This window comes from Nipponia nippon, unplaced genomic scaffold (assembly GCF_047370975.1).
Source record: "Nipponia nippon isolate SJK-2023a ecotype South Korea unplaced genomic scaffold, ASM4737097v1 scaffold_3, whole genome shotgun sequence".
Lineage (NCBI taxonomy): Eukaryota > Metazoa > Chordata > Aves > Pelecaniformes > Threskiornithidae > Nipponia > Nipponia nippon.
The window spans coordinates 1,575,950-1,593,628 of NW_028262347.1; the positions used below are offsets into that span (position 1 = coordinate 1,575,950).

The 17,679-nt window shown below is 54.1% G+C and overlaps 1 protein-coding gene across 2 annotated transcripts in view; it reads right to left on the bottom strand.

Moving 5' to 3' along the window:
* TNPO3 (transportin 3) overlaps positions 1-14,600 on the bottom strand; it is a 42,804-nt gene extending 28,204 nt beyond the window's left edge. For both annotated transcript variants that reach the window (XM_087764798.1, XM_087764797.1), the window contains exon 1: positions 14,376-14,600. In XM_087764798.1, coding sequence (XP_087620924.1) covers positions 14,376-14,501 — 126 coding nt within the window. In that variant the 5' untranslated portion in view covers positions 14,502-14,600. The remainder of the gene's footprint in view (positions 1-14,375) is intronic.
* Between the last annotated feature and the right edge of the window lie 3,079 nt (positions 14,601-17,679).

The window sequence follows — 17,679 nt, forward strand, 5'->3', positions numbered from 1 at the left end:
TGCGACCCACCAGCCGCGGGCACTCAGAAGGAACAGGCCGACCACATCCAACGCTCACCAGACCATGGTTTCCAGCGCTATAATCACTATGAAAATCACTCTATTGGACCCCAAAAGACATCTCTGCTGGAAAATAAGGTGAACGGGTCGCGGGACTGGAGGATATTTCTAATTTTTTTTGTCTTTGGGGGAGATAAAAGACAGTTCCAACCAACATTACAGTCGCACAAACATCGCACCCCAAAAGGAGGAGTTCCCTAAAAGCCTCATGTTAACGGCCAGCGAGGCAGGAACCCACAATCACCATTGAGGAAGACTTTACATATATATATAAAAATATATATATATATTTATATATATAAAAATCTATATATATGTGTATTATATATAAAAATATATATAATATATATTTAATATATTATTTTATATATATATAAAGTCTATCCAGGTCCAACAGCACGGTGAAGGGAACAATTAAATCAATTCAATGTATTACAATCATCTATTCTGCACAGGATTCTGTTTGTTTGCCTTTTAAACACCACCTTGTAAGCAAAACTCCTGGTGGCGATACCGGCCACTGCTGGGTGTGGACGTTAACGTTCTTCATGCACTTGAAGCTGCCACGATGAACGAGAAATCCCAGGAAAAAAGCCATTCCCTTAACTCTACCTGGAGGAAATACCCATGTGGAAAAGCAGATCCAGGCTGTCGCCTCCCCTAGTCCTTCACAGTCACAAACTTCTCCTCCTAAGCTTACATTTAGCCATTGCCTAAGCACCGAAAGATAAAATAACACAGGCTGATGTCTTATTTTACTGGGCTTAAACACCCAGAATCTTTGCACTTCACGAACCTGAGGCGGCGTTAAAAATGAGCTGATGTCTATATAATGGAGCAGGATTACTGCTCTTAAGGTTTAGCACGGTTAAAAACCACAGAATTCAGCTGATGTAGAAACACGAAGCCGACTTCAGATGAGCGTTTCTGAGCCCGAACCTTGCGATGAGGCCACGGCTTTGCAGCCCTCATCTCCAACATCCTTTAAGCCACAGGAATCCCGTGTGAAATAAAACCTCTATATTTTTAAAAAACAACCCTTCCAGCCTTGTTAGCAAAGGAGATTCGATCATAACCTTTGGCCAGCTGTTCCAATGGCTAAATACCTATTTTTTAAAAAAAATAAGGCCCGTCAGCCTTGTCTTCCAGCCGCATTCAATGTCTTCAGAGTAAAGAGCCACATCTGTTATTGGGAATTCGATCCTGCATCGGCAAAATGGGTACCGATAAATCCCAGTTTGGTGGGTCAGCGAGCTCCCCCCGCGAGCGCTCCCATACCACAGCTTATTGGATTCATTAATTAAAACCCCTCCAGCTTCAATTTCATTCGCACCTTCAGGATTACACCAGACAGAATCGCATTAGGTGACCTGATCGCCTGGATTTTCCCTAACGCAAAATGAATTTGGCACTTGGGTTCCTCCCCGGCGCAGGAGCACGCATCCCACCGCCCCCGTCCGGAGAGCAACGCCAGCATTCAAATTTTGCTTTTAACACCCTCGAGAAGCCTCCTCGCGATTCCTCGCTCCCCGTCGATCTTCTGCCATTCGGAGACTGAACGAATTCGTCTTGAAAGAAAAAAAATAATCCTGTTTCAAAACTTATCTAGCCCTCGGAGGAAGGTGGGTGGCCAGGAAGAGCGGCGGTCTCCAACGCATCGCCAGCCGACGCTCGAGAAACCAGCCATCGTCGGTCTGCAGCATCGCCCAGGGGGAAGAGACGAGGCCACGAGCAGCTTGCCAGGTTGTTCAAGACTTCAAGGTCAAGGTCAGGATGATCCAGTCTTCATTCCCAGTGAAAAAAAACCCACAGTCTCTTTTGTATACGGCACAGTAAAATTCTGATTTCATTAGAGTCAATATTAGCACAGGGCTCAGCTCCTGGATCTACTCCCTGAAATTTTGCTGGAAGATATTTCTACAGCCGTTTTAGCCCGTAACGTAGTACCTGAGCGGACTGTCAAGAGACGAACGTACATCAGGGGCCCTCAGACCGCTCTGGGGTTCTCCCATCTCCTCTCCCCTTCTCCTTTTTTAGCTCAACTCAGCAAAATGGAAGGAATTGCATCCAAATACAGCGGAAAGAGCCCAAAAAGATGCATCGGAATTGCCTTCCGCTCCACCTCAGCGGCCGGAGGATCCATCCCTGCCACCGCCTGCTGCCACATCCAGACGGGAGCAGGAGAGCTTTGCTCTTTGCAGCTTCCAACAGGAGACAGGACATTTTCTCCGTGGGACCGCAGCCTCACCATAAATACCAGTCCTCGTCACCTCCCGGCCACGCGCGAGGTTGGCTGCTCGACCTCGTCTCCAACCTCAGCCTGCTGATGGTGCTGTGAATCGCTTTTACCTTTGAATTTTCCTGCAGCAACAGGCTGGGGGAGCGGAGGGACGAGAGTGCCCACGGACACACGGCCGGCCGGGCTCGCTTCAGCGGCTGCCCACCGGGCTTTGAAGCCATCGCTCGCCGTGTTCAAGGAGAGAGCCTTTCCGGAGCTGCCTCTTTTCGGACGAGCTCCTTTGCTGCTACCAGGCTTTGATCCTTCCTTTCCAGCTGCCTCTGCAACCACGGTCTGTGAAATAAGCTTTCTCCAATAACTCCAGCTATTACTGGCGCATAACTCGCCTGTAAAAACTTCAAAACGGGCAGTAAGAAAAATTTGGACGTATTTCTGACGGAAATGTCCCTACGGATTTATTTATACTCACCAAGTAATCCCCAAGCTAGTAATACATAAAAAGCCCTTCTTAAGAAACTAAATAACTACAAGAATCACACCAGACTCTCCGCAACTCGTATTAAAAAGTTTCTCAGCTGTATTAACGGGCACATATTTTCCACGGCGTTTAGAACTGAACAGTGACGGACGCGGCGGCAGAAAGGGGGACTCGGCAGTAAGCGTGTAAGGAGATGCTACCAAACAGCGCGCAAAAATCAAAGCCAGAGAGCCCCGGCTCTGCGACGCAAGTGATAATCTCACCGTCTGGAAGTCACCGGTTCAACAAAGACGGCGAAATTATTAATGGTTTTGTGACCGCTAACGACCGACGGTAGTAAAAGAAGCTATTTGCATGCCCAAAATTCACTGCAGCATATTCAGAAAGTATATAAACCCTTCAAGAGCTGAAATAAGTTGGCTTGCGCGCCCTCAGACAGCTCCAGCGATGATTACTTGGGCTGTCAATCAATATATGGGGAAAAAAAACAAACCCTGAAGCAGTATTTAGCAAGAATCGCTATATACGGCAGCAGAACGGGTAAAGAAGCCCTTAAAGAAATGTCAGGCTGGGAAATAAATAAATTCTTAGGCTTGGGCTGCAGCTACCGAATACCCGGTCTGTACTCACTGCAGAGAGGAACACATCTCGCCAAGGATCAGAGAGCAGCCGAGTACTTCAGGAGATCAACGTTATTTGGGGAAATTTTTTCTGGGCACGTGGCAACAAAGCGTTTCCAAGATGTTAGAAGAGAATGATTTTGGATTCTAGCGTTGGCCACCAGATCGCTAAAAAAAGCGAGTTGAGAGCATCCTCCAGATGACAAGCGCTTGTGGGAAGGAAGACAACGTACCATCACCATCCGATTGTGCAAACCACCCCAACTCTTGTGGGCTTTTTGGTTTTGAAATAAAAATTGCCTTCCTGCTGAGGACACATGAACAGGTAGGGGCAGATGAGGCTCTCCTCCGGACAATTCAGCCTGTCTTGGAAGTTTTGAAAATAAAGGCTCGTTCCTCATTTTCACCTATCAGCAGACTCAGCTCCAAGCGGGTTTCCAGAGAGATCCATGAGGATGAACTAACCCCGCCTGGGTGACAACATCCCCTTCCCTAACCACAGACGGTGACAGCCCCGAGGACCTTATCAACTATCGCATCAAACTAAAACAGTCTTCGCTTTCTGACCCAAACTCTTCTTCATTTTTGTTGCGTCACGCCTTCTACATCCTACCACGTAGACCCTCCTGCAGTCTTTACTCTACGTGCCTGTAGATTGTTGTACTTGGGGGCTAACACCAAATCATAAATAGCTCAGATAAGATGTTGCCATCACTTTACAAAAAGACGTTTACAGAAAAACGAGGCTGGTTTAGAGTCAGAAGCAAAGTCGCTCTTGCAGAGACGTACCGAAGCTCCCAGGGAGGAAGGAGCCGAGCGCTGTTGCAATGTTAGAAACAAACCACGAGCTGCCGTTCCCATCTGTACGTACGAGTCCGTGGGCTTAAAGTTCAGCTTCCTCCACTCCCCCGGGATCTACCTGCGCATAGTCTCCCTCACATGAATAAGATTTTCTTTTACCGTCTCTCTAACTTCGTGCTGGGGTTCAAAATTCACTTTTGATGTAAAAATTGAGCAATGAAAGAAGGAGCATAGACCAGGAAGACGGCTCAAGCCCTTCTCACCGAGCTCTGAAGATCACCACCCAAAGGGCTTTGTCTTGATGCGCCCGGCTTCTAGAGGCGGATAAACCCCAAAACCCTACGCTAAGGCGCAGAACATTTGCAGCTTGACATTTCGTACTGGGATGAAATATGAGTTGGGTATTTACACGGCTGTAACAACAAGAGAGAAAGATGTAAACAAGGCGAGCCTAGGGACCTCCTTCACACAAAGAAAAAACCCTCCCCACAAAAAAAGCAGTATTTCTTTCAATTTTAACGAATGGGTAGACAAGAAGGCATGCGTTTAGAGATGACTTGCAGCGTTAGAACCCAAGAAAATTATAATTGAAAACATTTGCAAAGGAAATCAAATGTATTTTTCATCATTTTACTGTTCACTTTCTGCAGTTCCATTGCTTTTCTGCAAGTTTTAAATAAATAAAAACCTTCTTCCAAGGGAGGGGAAAAGAAAAATGCAATTGAGCAGAATGAGTAGCCCATGCTCAAGCCATCCACGCCTACGTCAAGCCTCCCAGCCCCGTCCGCACAAAGCTCATCCGCAAAAGCAGCCACGTGCCCCCACGTTAAGGCTGCTCTTCAGCAGTCACGATGACGTCATCCAAGCTCTTACACAAATGCAGCCTTGACGCAAGAACCTTGATGCAAAGAGCCTCAGCCCCGGAGCTGAGCGGAAATGGAGCCGGCACGACGCGTTGCTCCTGGAGAGAAGAGCTGAGTGGTTTGTAGCTAGAAGGACATTCAAAAAGGACCTCGAATGGGAGGCTGGAAACCGTAAGCAGCTCTCAAAGCCAAGTAACGTTGCCTCTTCTGCTCAGAAGATGCGCTGCCCGAGAGGCAGAAGGATTTTAGGTAGGAGGACACATCTACCAGCCTTGACGCAGAACCGCCTCGCAAGTTCCAGTCCTGGGCCCGGTCCCCAGGTCACGGCGCGTCCACACCACAAATCTCCAGGAGAAAAGGGACTGCTGCCTTCCCTGCGGATACCTCAGCTGTTCTCCAGCCCACACAGAAGGACCGTTTGCTGGCGGTCACCTTCTGGCCCCAGTACTATAAAGCGACCATCAATAAGGAACAAGCTTATGGCCACTAACGCTACAGGCGTGGGAAGGAGTGGCTGGGAGCTGCCCGGTGGGAAAGGGCCTGGGGGTGGTGGTCGACAGCCACCTGAACATGAGCCAGCAGTGTGCCCAGGTGGCCAAGAGGGCCAACGGCATCCTGGCTTGTATCAGGAATGGTGTGGCCAGCAGGAGCAGGGAGGTGATGGTGCCCCTGTGCTGGGCACTGGTGAGGCCGCCCCTCGAATGCTGTGCTCAGCGCTGGGCCCCTCACCCCAAGGCGGCCATGGAGGGGCTGGAGCGTGGCCAGAGCAGGGCAGCGAGGCTGGGGCAGGGGCTGGAGCCCAAGGCTGGGGAGGAGCGGCTGGGGGAGCTGGGGGGGCTCAGCCTGGAGAAGAGGAGGCTGAGGGGAGCCCTCATCGCTCTCTGCCACTGCCTGAAAGGAGGCTGGAGCCGGGGGGGTCGGTCTCTTCTCCCCAGGAACAAGCGATGGGACGAGAGGGAACGGCCTCAAGCTGCGCCAGGGCAGGGTTGGGTTGGGTATTGGGAAAAACTTCTTCCCCGAAAGGGCTGTCAGGCCCTGGCCCAGGCTGCCCAGGGCAGGGGCTGAGTCCCCATCCCTGGAGGCATTGAAAAGCAGGGTAGACGTGGTGCTCGAGGACGTGGTTTAGTGGTGGCCTTGGCAGTGCTGGGTTAACGGTTGGACTCAATGATCTTAAGGGTCTTTTCCAACCTTAACGATTCTATGATTCTGTGATTACAGCTCCTGAGGGACGTGGCCGATTCCCACCATCTACTCCTCCAGGCCCACCAACTGCCAGAAGCGACTCCAGTTCAGCTGATGAGACCCTGGAGACAGCAGAGATGGAGAGAGGGCAGCAAAATGAACACCACCTATTTTAAAGGATGAGGGCTGGACAAAGAGACAAAGAATTGCCCGGACATCTCAAGAGGTGCTGACGTTTGATGGAGCGTGGCAGGAAGCCTCCCTGAAAATCTGGACTTGGCTTTGACCTGAGCGTGAGTCTGAAGACAGGCGAGCATCCTGCAGAAATGCTCGCTGCATCCCTTCAGAGCAGAACGCAAGGCATCGGAAGACTTGAGATGTAAATTTAAGGAAATTCATGGAGTTTGGCTACGCACATCTAACCAAAGGACGTGCAAATGGCGCTAAGCAGCTGTGGAGGCTCTAGCGGCTCCCTCAGCCCCAAAACCACTTTAGGACTAGATGGTGACCAGAAACAAGCAAGTTCCACCTGAAGTTAATCTCCTACTACAGAGCAGGAGACCACGAGTAAGATGGAGGGATTCACCACTGTACCGCATTAGCTGCCAAGGTTGGAGAGAGCTCCTACCAGCTCAACTTCACCCATTCCAGCCAGAAACCTTCAACGACAAGTCAGTCTTTCTGGAGAAGGCAGCTGGGGAAAAAGGAGCACCCACTCCACTCAATCCCAGCTAGCAGAAGAGTTCCTCGCAGAACAAATCTTGCAGCTATATGGGAGCTGAAGCACCAGCCCGAGGAGCTCCTAACACAGCCTTAAATTTTATGGATCCTTTTCAGACAAAGGCTGGCTCGAGCCATAAAGCTGTGAAAACGGAGGAGGCTTCACGCTTGAACGGCAGCCACAAATTGTTTCTCTTACACCCCGGCCTTCCGACAAAGAGCTGTCTGTTTCCATTCTTCGGTCAAGCGGTACCTCCAAAGCATGACATGCCCAAGGTCATAATTCCCAAGCCAAGGCAGTTGGCAAACCCTCTCAGCTATTGAGCAGCCTCTCCCCAGGGTCTCGTACAGGCTTTTGAAGGACGGTTCTAATGGACATCACCACACGGAGCTCAAGCAAGCTTTGGGCAAAGCCAGTGCATTCAAAGTCAAGTCTTCTGCTCAACAAGGCTTTGAAGATGACTTAAGAGGGCCAGTAAAGGTAGGCATCTTCCAGCAGACAGCCTGCCAGCCAGACTTCACTTGTTTGTTATTGAGAAAACAGATGGCAGCTTGCGTGCTGGAGACTTGGTTTCACCGCGAGGCCAGGACTGGTGACGGAGTCCAGCAAAGATCCCTGAAACGTCTCTCCCTTTCCACACACCAAACTGAAGGAAGGAATGGGCCTATTCAATGCCAGTCTAAGAGACGGATACCAACACAGCACAAAGATGAATCGTGAGGTGGAGGTGCTGTGAGAATCAAGAGATTCCAGCTCAAAAGGAAAGGACGTGGTGGGCCTTTTGGTAAAACCGCACCACAGAGGCAGCATTTCCTTCTGAACTTCCACCAACATGTTTAACTTGCATTTTTTTCCCCAAATTATTATCTCACACCCCTTCCTTGAAAGAATTCAACCGCTACCGTAGGCAATCTTTACCACAGATTATTTATATCGTAGCAAGGAAGACTTTGATAGGACAGCAGAAAAACCTAAAACTTAGAACGGCAGAATAACTAGGGTTGGAAGCAGCAGACCTGGAGGTCTCGGGTCAAACCCTCTGCTCAAAGCAGAAGCAGCTTAAATCAAGCTCATTCAGGGCAGTTGTGAATGTCTCCAAGGATGGAGACCTCCTCAACCCTGGTCTTTGTTCCAGGGTTTATCCATCCTAATGCAGCCCAGGGGCAACTTGGTCTCCTAAACCCCAAACTGCAAGGCTGCTTCCCAGCCGGTTGTCCCAGGCTGACCTGCTGCATAGGGTTTTCGCATCCTGGGGAAAGGATTTTGAATTGGCCTTTGCTTTGGTCACTGTGAGCCCATTCCTCCACCCATCGAGGTCCCTTGGGAAAGCAGCCCTGCCTCCAGAACATCAACCACTCCTCCCGCTTGGTATCATCCATGAACTTGCCAAGGGTGCATCTGCCGTACCATCCAGGTGATTAATGAAGACGTTCAGCAGTATACACACAACTATCGACGCCTGAGGAATGCCACTCGTAACGGGCCACCAGCTGGACTTCACGTCGATGACCACTACTGCTTAAGCTCAGTGATTGGGAGAGTTTCCCAACCACCAGGTCCATCTCCCTCCAGTTTGGTTACAGAAACACTGTAGGACACCACGTCGAAAGCCTCGTTAAACATCAAGGAACAGGACATCCCCTGCTCTCCCCATCCACCACACCGTCCATCTTATCACAGGAGGCTACTCAGTTGGTCAGGAAACTTGTCTTCTCCACTGGTAGTCCAGAAGACACATCAACCTCTCTTTCGCAGCCTTTTCTACCCGTTGCTTTTGGCCATGCGTGGCCAGAGCAGGGCAGCGAGGCTGGGGCAGGGGCTGGAGCCCAAGGCTGGGGAGGAGCGGCTGGGGGAGCTGGGGGGGCTCAGCCTGGAGAAGAGGAGGCTGAGGGGAGCCCTCATCGCTCTCTGCCACTGCCTGAAAGGAGGCTGGAGCCGGGGGGGTCGGTCTCTTCTCCCCAGGAACAAGCGATGGGACGAGAGGGAACGGCCTCAAGCTGCGCCAGGGCAGGGTTGGGTTGGATATTAGGAAAAACTTCTTCCCCGAAAGGGCTGTCAGGCCCTGGCACAGGAACGCACAGATTGTGGGGTGCAAGGGCAGCAAGATTTTATTTCCCTTAAAGTGGCTTGGGAAAGGATGCCAAAATTATTTCCAGCATGCTTCAATTGGTAAAAGTTGTTCGTTGTTCGTTTGTTTCGTTGTTCTTTTTTTTAAATGTACTTAGGGGTTATACTTCTACCCAATATTATCAATAAATTATTTTTACGGACAGATCAAAAGAAATCCACATCAGAATTCATCACTTCCGTCAACCCTGCCTGGCTACGAGCCACATACAATTTCCGCCTCCTAGAAAGCACTTTATGAATCAACATTAAATCACAAACCAACCTACAGTTAATCCACACCGAAAAAAACCCCCAACGCACCAGCTCACAGCTGCTTATCTGCACCGTGCATTTTACGCACGCTCCGCTCCAAAGACAAGCCAATGAAGAAACGCTTCAGAAATCAGGATCAGAAAGCTGAGCCCATCTGAAACAAGTTTAATCCCTACATTTGGTACAGCTCTTCCACGTTAACGAAACCCCAGCTAGTCTGGAATTAGCTTTTATGAAACTCCAAACACAGAGTGTCGTTTTGCTGGTTGAATGATCCTCAAATTCTGTGGTTTAGGTAAACTTGTACCTACAGCCGACCTCTTCAGCGCTGCGCAAGACACAGGGAAGCTCACAGCTGCTCTTCAAGATACTCGGTGACGGCATGCCTCGTTCCCCTGAAATAATTAGCAGTTGAAAGGCAAGAAACGACGTCGCAGGGGGAGCAGATGGATAAATCTGAGCCACCCAAGCCGACCACCCCAGCGACCTTGCCGACACCTCTCGGCAGCACCACGGAGCGACTCAGGCACGCACAAACGAATGTTTAAGCTTTAGCTTCTGGTCCCCGCGACGGCTCTAGCGTGCGATGGCCAACCTGGCAAACAGCGAGATCTTAAGACAACATCACAACTCCAGAAACGCAAAAACTAGCGGCAACCCAATCCCAACGGCCCGTCCAAGCAGAGGCAAACGGTACGGAACCAACCGAGACCGAACCGCTCCAATATCAAACAGGCACAATCTCCTCGCACGCAGCTAAGCAAGGACTACCCTAGCTGACAACGAGTAATTAAGAAATATTTGGTGATGGGTGCCATTTGCACAGAGACGGTTTGTGAAGAGAAGAGAGTCCAAGGAGAGGTTGTTAAATCCAAGTGACTTGGTCCAGCTTGAGATACAAGGAGGCCTTATTTACGAAACAGTCACGACAAGCGAGCTTTGGGGATCAGTGGATGACACTCCAAGCCTTTGGCTCATCACTGGTGACAGTCAGCAAAGGGATGAAGTGGAAAATCAGTTATTTTCCCTATTGACCCACCTAGAGAAGTCAGGCACCAAAACCCACCACGCTCTCTGCTTTTACATTTTTATGTCAACCACCGGACACAAAACCTTCGCTCGAAGCTCATCGCCGCGGCTGTACCTTCAATAAAGCTGGCGCCTTGCACACCGCACCTCAGGAACGCGTTGTTAAAGGGAGAGGAGAAGGGGTGAAGGGTGCAGAAAGACAGCAAAGGAGTTTTGATTTTCAATCTTCCCCTAAAAGCTACAGCCCAAGGCGCCCGTCCCACATGCAGGCTTCTCCCCCGTCGCTTGCTGCAGCCTCAGCTCCCTCCTCTGCAAGGGGCGGGAGGACACGGAGCTAAGGAAGGAGGGTGGCGGAACAACCTCCATATTATACATTTATAAACTCGTTCTATATATAAATGTATAAGACAGAGGTATAAGAAGGGTACTTGCGTCTTCAGCAGTGCCTGCTGCAACGGCCAATGAGTTGTATTAGGAGGAAAGGCCTTAATTTCAGGAACGGCCTTTCAAACCGAACGCAAGCCGGCCGGTTCCTGCTACAGGTAAGGCTGCAGTTTGTGTTTGCCTTCATGAATAGAGAGGAAAGCACCTACTTAAAAAACTCAGTTTAGTCTCTCTGCACAAAAAAAAAAAAAAAAGCAGCAGAACAACCTTTACTTTCCAAAGTACCTTCCAGGCCCTTGCTCCAGCCAACGTCCTGCGACCATCGATCAGCAAACTTCTCCCTGGCTCGTGCCAAATCCTCTCACCGCGCTCCACAACACGCGCACGGAGAGTTTCCTGCTTTGAAACTCTGCTTTGCCAGCGGCGGCACTAATCCTGCCCCACCGCGCCGAGCACGCGCCACCAGCGACAGCACGGAGCTAGCACCGCTTGCTAAGCACAATTCCCCACCCCGGCTCATACAGAAGCAGCAAAAGCTTCTGTTTTCTTCTTCTTTACGAAAAAATGTATGTTTGAGACCTCAGCCATCCGCTACTGGCAGCTTTACACCCTCGATTACAGCCAACACTTTTATCGCAAGCTTTCATTTAAGCACAGGGATCAGACAACCCCGCACCTGCAGAGAGAAGTTGCTAAGAAGCAGCGTAATATTATCGCCGGCACCGGGCAGTTTTACCACGGCCGGGGCACGCTCGTACCCCTCGGCGGCTACGGGCTCCCACTTACCGCGGGGTTAAGATCACGCACGCCGACGCCACGGCATCGGCTCGCTCCGGGCTGCCTCGTTAACCATCGCTTGCAACATCACCTCCCTGAAGCGGTCGTTATCGTCTCTCGAGGAGAAATGGGGGAGCCGGACAGCCCACAGCCCTTGGGCAAGTTAAATGTGTTATCTGTGATGATGTTAAGGCTATCAAAAGTGCTCGCCTTCCTCCGGCTTGCGCCTGAAAGTTGAAATAAACTCAGTAAAGAGTAGTTTAAACCAGCTGAACGTGCTGAATGAAATCAGGCTGTGTCCCAGGGCACCCAAAGGTCTGGAAAATAACTGGAATTAATCCTTAGAACCGACAAATAAACCTCTGGGAGGATCAGGCCAAATAAGCACAAATAAAAAGCGAGAAGCAGAAACGCTATTAATCGAGCTAGCTCACCGCTCGCGCTTAAACACCCTTGTACGTACAACAGAGCCAGTGCAGAGCTGGAAAGCGATTTCTGAAGGCGTTTCTCTTGAGAAGAGAGAGCAGAGATATTCCTCGCTGAAAAGCAAAGGGATCCCCTTTGTTTTCTGGTACAAGAGCCGAGGTGCTTCACACGCACTTCTCCGCGCGGCAGGACAAAAGGAGCCGCGCAGAAGAACCGTCTGCTCCGCCACGGGAGACCGTCTATGCGACAGCCGAGGGGAGCAGCGCGGAGAGGCGCCTCGTAGGAACGCAACGGCTAAAACCACGTCGGGGTTTTGATTTATATTAAAAACGACCTGGACAACACAGTTAAGATGCCAAAGAAACCAGAGCGGAGCAAAACAAACCCCAAGACTTTCTGTAGGCAGAGAGACCCCATCCTTACGGGTGGATGGGGTATTAAAAAATAAAAATAAGTCCCAAATACTTGAAGCTCTCCTTTGATGGGGCAGTTTGTACCAAGCGCAGCCCGCAGACTTCTAACGCAGAGGAACCACCTCCAGCCTCCTGTCCCGGCGCAGAGTACGGGTGGAATCCATCTTCTTCATCCCACCGCATCCCTCACCCATCCCCGATTCTCCACTCTGCCCCACAGGCTGACCAGGAACTCCTCCAAGCCCATTGCAAGAGTTGTCTACCCCACGAATGGACGCGCATTAATCGCGGCATCGTTAACTCCCCTCGTACTCTAAGGCAGCACGGAAGCGGCGTCCTCGCGCGGCTCTCAGCCCCCTCAGGCAGGGACTCGGCAGCCAGCAAACACCGAGCACCCGCTGCTGCGACTGCAGATTTGGGTTGTTTCTGGAAAAGGAATCATCCCTGAAATAATAATTTCTGTCTTTCAACCGAAATGAGATCTTGGGCCATAACCATGGCCGGCGGCGCTCAGGCCCACCGAGGAACCACCGCGGGCTCGGACCCGCCGCCGAGCCCCTTCACAGAACCCAAATTCTCCCCGAGCGCTTTCCAAACGGCGAAGCCCAGTTCCCAGGAGGGCAAACGAGGAAAGGGTCTTCCTAAATACACACCCGTCTGGTGGGTTTTTCCTCGCTTAGCAGAACAGGTGCAGAAAGAAACGCTGCTGCTAACTCTGGTGGTAACTGGGGATGTAACTCTGCGCAGCGCGCTCACATAAATTAAAAAAGCGGGGGGAAAAGATGAGTTTGGGGTAAGAAATGGTCTAAAGATTTACGAGACGGTGGGAAGGTGACGGAGCTGAGCAGAGCTCTGCGAAACCTGCTGGGGAGGGCGCTGAGGGAGGCGAGGAGGGGAATTCTGCCCCGCTCCACAGGATTCAGGCTTTGAGATAAACAGAGCAGCGAGACAGGAGACTCCCTCCTCCAGAAGTGACAGCGGGGGAGATAAAACTCATCAGATTTCTCCTGGGAAAGCATCGGCAGCCACCAAAGATTTCGAGGGAAGAGCAGAGGAGGAAAAACCACGTACTACGGTGCTGCAAAGGGCACCGGAGCCGCACAGGGAGCGATGCGCCGGTAGAAAAGCTGACGAGGAGAAACAATAAGTGAGGGGGGAGAGAAAATGAACTCACTCTCCAGCTTTTACAACCAAGAGAGAACAAATCTGTTTCCACCAAGACAATGCGAGGCCAGAAAACACACGTTGGCTCCCAAATTTAGTCTTAAGGCTGGAGTTTGGGGAGACAGAGCTCGACGTGAGTCGCTTACGGGCTGCGGAAAGGAGGAACGGGGCCTCGGCTCTGTCGGAGCTGAAGCCCCGTTCCTCCTTTCCGCAGCCCGTAAGCAACATATGGAGCCTGTAAGAGATATACGGAGCCCATAAGGAGCATACAGAGCCCGTAAGGGGCACAGAAGGGACACAGGGAGCCCGTAAGGGGCACAGGGAGCCTGTAAAGGGACATACATCGAGCTCTTTCTCTTCCCTTCCGAAGCCTTTGGCCTCTCCTGCCGACGCCAGGCCAGGAGGGCGATGCCTCCCCGCCGTCTCCCTCCCCTCAGGCGGCGGGAGAAGGTCGGGGCGAGCCCTAAATTTTTCCCCAAGACCTCTCGTAGTCGTTTTCTCCTTCCCAGCCTCCGTCAGGGCCGCGCCAAACGGCTTTCCTGTTATTAAAAAGAAAAAGAGGGGAGGGATCTGACAAAGGCCGGGCCTGGGGCGGCCCAAAGCCGCTTGGAAGGCGGTGTTACCCGAAAAACCCACCTCAGCCTCGGATGGAGCCCCGGGGAGCGGCCCGCGGCGGGGCCGGGCCTCCCCGCCGGCTACCGGTCACCGAGAAGCCGCAACCGGACTCCTGGAGCCGGGAGGGGAACCACCCGGCCTGCAGCGGGCCCGAGGGCGGCCGTACCCCCGCCCCGGTCCCCATCTCCCCTTCCATCTCCCCGTTCCCCACCAGGCCTCACCGATCGCTGGAGCTCTCCCAACCAACAGCTCGCCCGTTCCTTGCCGCTGGGATCGGGATCGTGGTAAAGGGCCTGCACGGCCTGGTAAACCACCTGCAGGCTGGGCTTGCCCCCGCCGCCCTCCATGGCCGCTCCGCCGCCCTCCCTCAGCGCCGCCCGCCGCTGCCGCCCGCCGCCATCTCCTCGCCCTGCGCGCTCCGGTACCGGGACGGGGCGGTGCAACCGCAAAGAGCGTCCCCCCCCGGAAACACGCGCCCGCCGCCACGCTCGTTCCGCTTCCTTCCGTTCCGCTTCCTTCCGTTCCGTTTCCTTCCGTTCCGCTCCTCTCCCTTCCTCCCCGCTCCCGCTCCGTTCCGTTCCGCCCCGGCCCGCCCCGGCTCGGCTCGGCCCGCCCGGTGCAGAGCGGTGCCGCCCGCCCCGCCCGGAACGGTGCCGCCGGGTCTCCGGGGGGAAGGAGGGGGTGCGTCGGGTAAAGCGGCCCGGGTGCGCCCGGCGCCCGGCGGAAGGGACGCGCCCGCCGCGGCGGGAAGGAGCCCGCGGGGCCCCCGCGGACACGGGCCCGGCGGGGGGGGGCCCGTCGCCCCCCGGCCCCAGTAGCCCCGTTTGGGGGAGTCCCATTGCCCCCCAGTCCCGTTACTCTGTCCCACCAGTGTCCCATCACCTCCCAGTCCCATTGCCCCATCCCACTGGGGTCCCATCACCTCCCAGTCCCTTCACCTCACGCAGCTGGGGTCCCATTACCCCCACAGTCCCACCAGCCCATCCCACTGGTGTCCCACCAACCCCCACTCCTGTTATCCCATCCCACCGAGGTCCCATCACCCCGTCCCACTGGTGTCCCACCACCCCCAGACCCATCACGCCATCCCACTGGTGTCCCACCATCCCCCAGTCCCATCACCCCATCCCACTGGGGTCCCATTGCCCCCCTAGTCCCACCAGCCCATCCCACTGGTGTCCCACCACCCCCCAGTCCCATTATCCCATCCCACCAGGGTCCCATCACCTCTCAGTCCCATTATCCCGTGCACTGGGGTCCCATCACCTCCCAGTCCCATCACCTCACCCAACTGGCGTCCCATCACCACCCCAGTCACATCATCCCGTCCCACCAGGGTCCCATTGCCCCCCAGTCCCACCAGCCCATCCCACTGGTGTCCCGCCACCTCCCAGTCCCATTTACCCATCCCACTGGGGTCCCATCACCTCCCAGTCCCATTGCCCCATCCCACTGGGGTCCCACCAACTCCCAGTCCCATTGCCCCATCCCACTGGGGTCCCATCACATCCCAGTCCCATTGCCCCAGTCTGGGGGAGTCCCACCACCTCCCAGTCCCATTATCCCATCCCACTGGGGTCCCACCACCTCCCAGTCCCATTGCCCCATCCCACTGGGGTCCCACCACCTCCCAGTCCCATTGCCCCAGTTTGGGGGTGTCCCACCACCTCCCAGTCCCATTGCCCCATCCCACTGGGGTCCCACCACCTCCCAGTCCCATTGCCCCATCCCACTGGGGTCCCATCACCTCCCAGTCCCATTGCCCCATCCCACTGGGGTCCCACCACTTCCCAGTCCCTTTGCCCCATCCCACTGGGGTCCCATCACCTCCCAGTCCCATTGCCCCAGTTTGGGGGTGTCCCACCACCTCCCAGTCCCATTGCCCCATCCCACTGGGGTCCCACCACCTCCCAGTCCCTTTGCCCCAGTTTGGGGGTGTCCCACCACCTCCCAGTCCCATTGCCCCATCCCACTGGGGTCCCACCACCTCCCAGCCCCCTTATCCCAGCTCAGCCCCCATTATTCCCGCTGGTCCCCACAGCCCGGGGGATCCCACTCCCCCCTCCCACCTTCGTTCCCCGCCCCTGGGGTCCCCTCGTCCCCCCTCTCCCCCCTGGGATAACTCAGCACTGACGTCCCCTGGAGCCCCCGGGGCTGCCCCATCCCCTTTCCCGTGGCCTCAGCCCCACGGAGGCTTCTCTTTTTTTTTAAGGAAAGGGTCCCATGGGATCTACCCCCCTGGAGCCTTCATCCCACCGAAAACCACCGATCATCCACCGATAACAAGACCTTGGCGGCGGCTGGACCCCAGGGAAGAAGACGGGAGCATGGCAGGGTGCTCAGGCGGTGCTGAGCGCTTCCAGGGTCAGCGTGAGCTCTCCCACCATCATACAGAGCTCCGTGGTCAGAAAACCGGGATCTTCCATCGGACAGGGTCGCTTTGGGTTAATCCGGACCTTTTTTTGGCCCCTCTCTCTGGATACTTGGAGTTGGGAGGATCAGCAACCCTGCAGATCAGCGGGAACAGAGCTGCTGCAGCGGCAGGAGGCCGGGGGCTTCTCCCTGCCGTGTTTGTGCCGTGGCCAGGATGTGGCCCCCAGTCCCGCGGGAAGGGCTTGGGCCCTGGTTTATCCCCTTCCCTCAGGGATGAGGTTTCGGCTCGAGGCGTGGGGAGCAAGCGGACTTTGCTGTCCGGTGCAGAGCAGCCAGCACACGGGGTTTAATCCTGGACGCGTTGATGGGAAAGGGTCAGATCCAGACCCCGGTATCCCACCATGAGTCAGACCCCCGCTTTCCCGGGACTGAGCTGCCTCCGGTCCTGCACTCCAGCTCCAAACAGGGATGTGGGGCTGATCCAGCCCCAAATTTGGTACAAATACCAACTCTGGTAGGAGAACGGAGCCCCCCTGTTAAAACCAAGTGATCTGGCATGAAAAGGCCCCGACAGGGAGGAGCGAGACCCAGAACGGAGCCGTTTATGGGGTCTCCTGGAGGAACAGGGTGTAGGACAGGCCGGCCAGACCGGCTCCCCGCACCCAGAAGCTACGGGACGTGCGCCAATTATTAAATAATATAAATATATTAAGCACAGATATATTAAAATCCCAGCCCATAAGTTCGTTGGGCGCTTGGGTGGCAAACCCTCAGGTTCAAAACCCCGTGGTCTCCACAGATAAAACACCAAGCGAGGGGGTCCACCGCCCTTCTGTCACAGGCTGTACCCACAAGCGACTCACGGGGTGTCGGTCGACAGCCGCCTGAACATGAGCCAGCAGTGTGCCCAGGTGGCCAAGAGGGCCAATGGCATCCTGGCCTGTATCAGGAACGGTGTGGCCAGCAGGAGCAGGGAGGTGGGGCCCCACCTGGGCCGCGAAGGCTTCGCCTGATGATGCAGGTCGGGGATCCGGGTGGAACCCCCAAGCAGACCCCTTGTCCAAAGGACCTCGAAAGCGTTGACGTTGATCGCCCACGCAACGCGCTCACCCTCCCCACCTCCGACGGCGTGGTGGTGGGCTGGCTACGTGC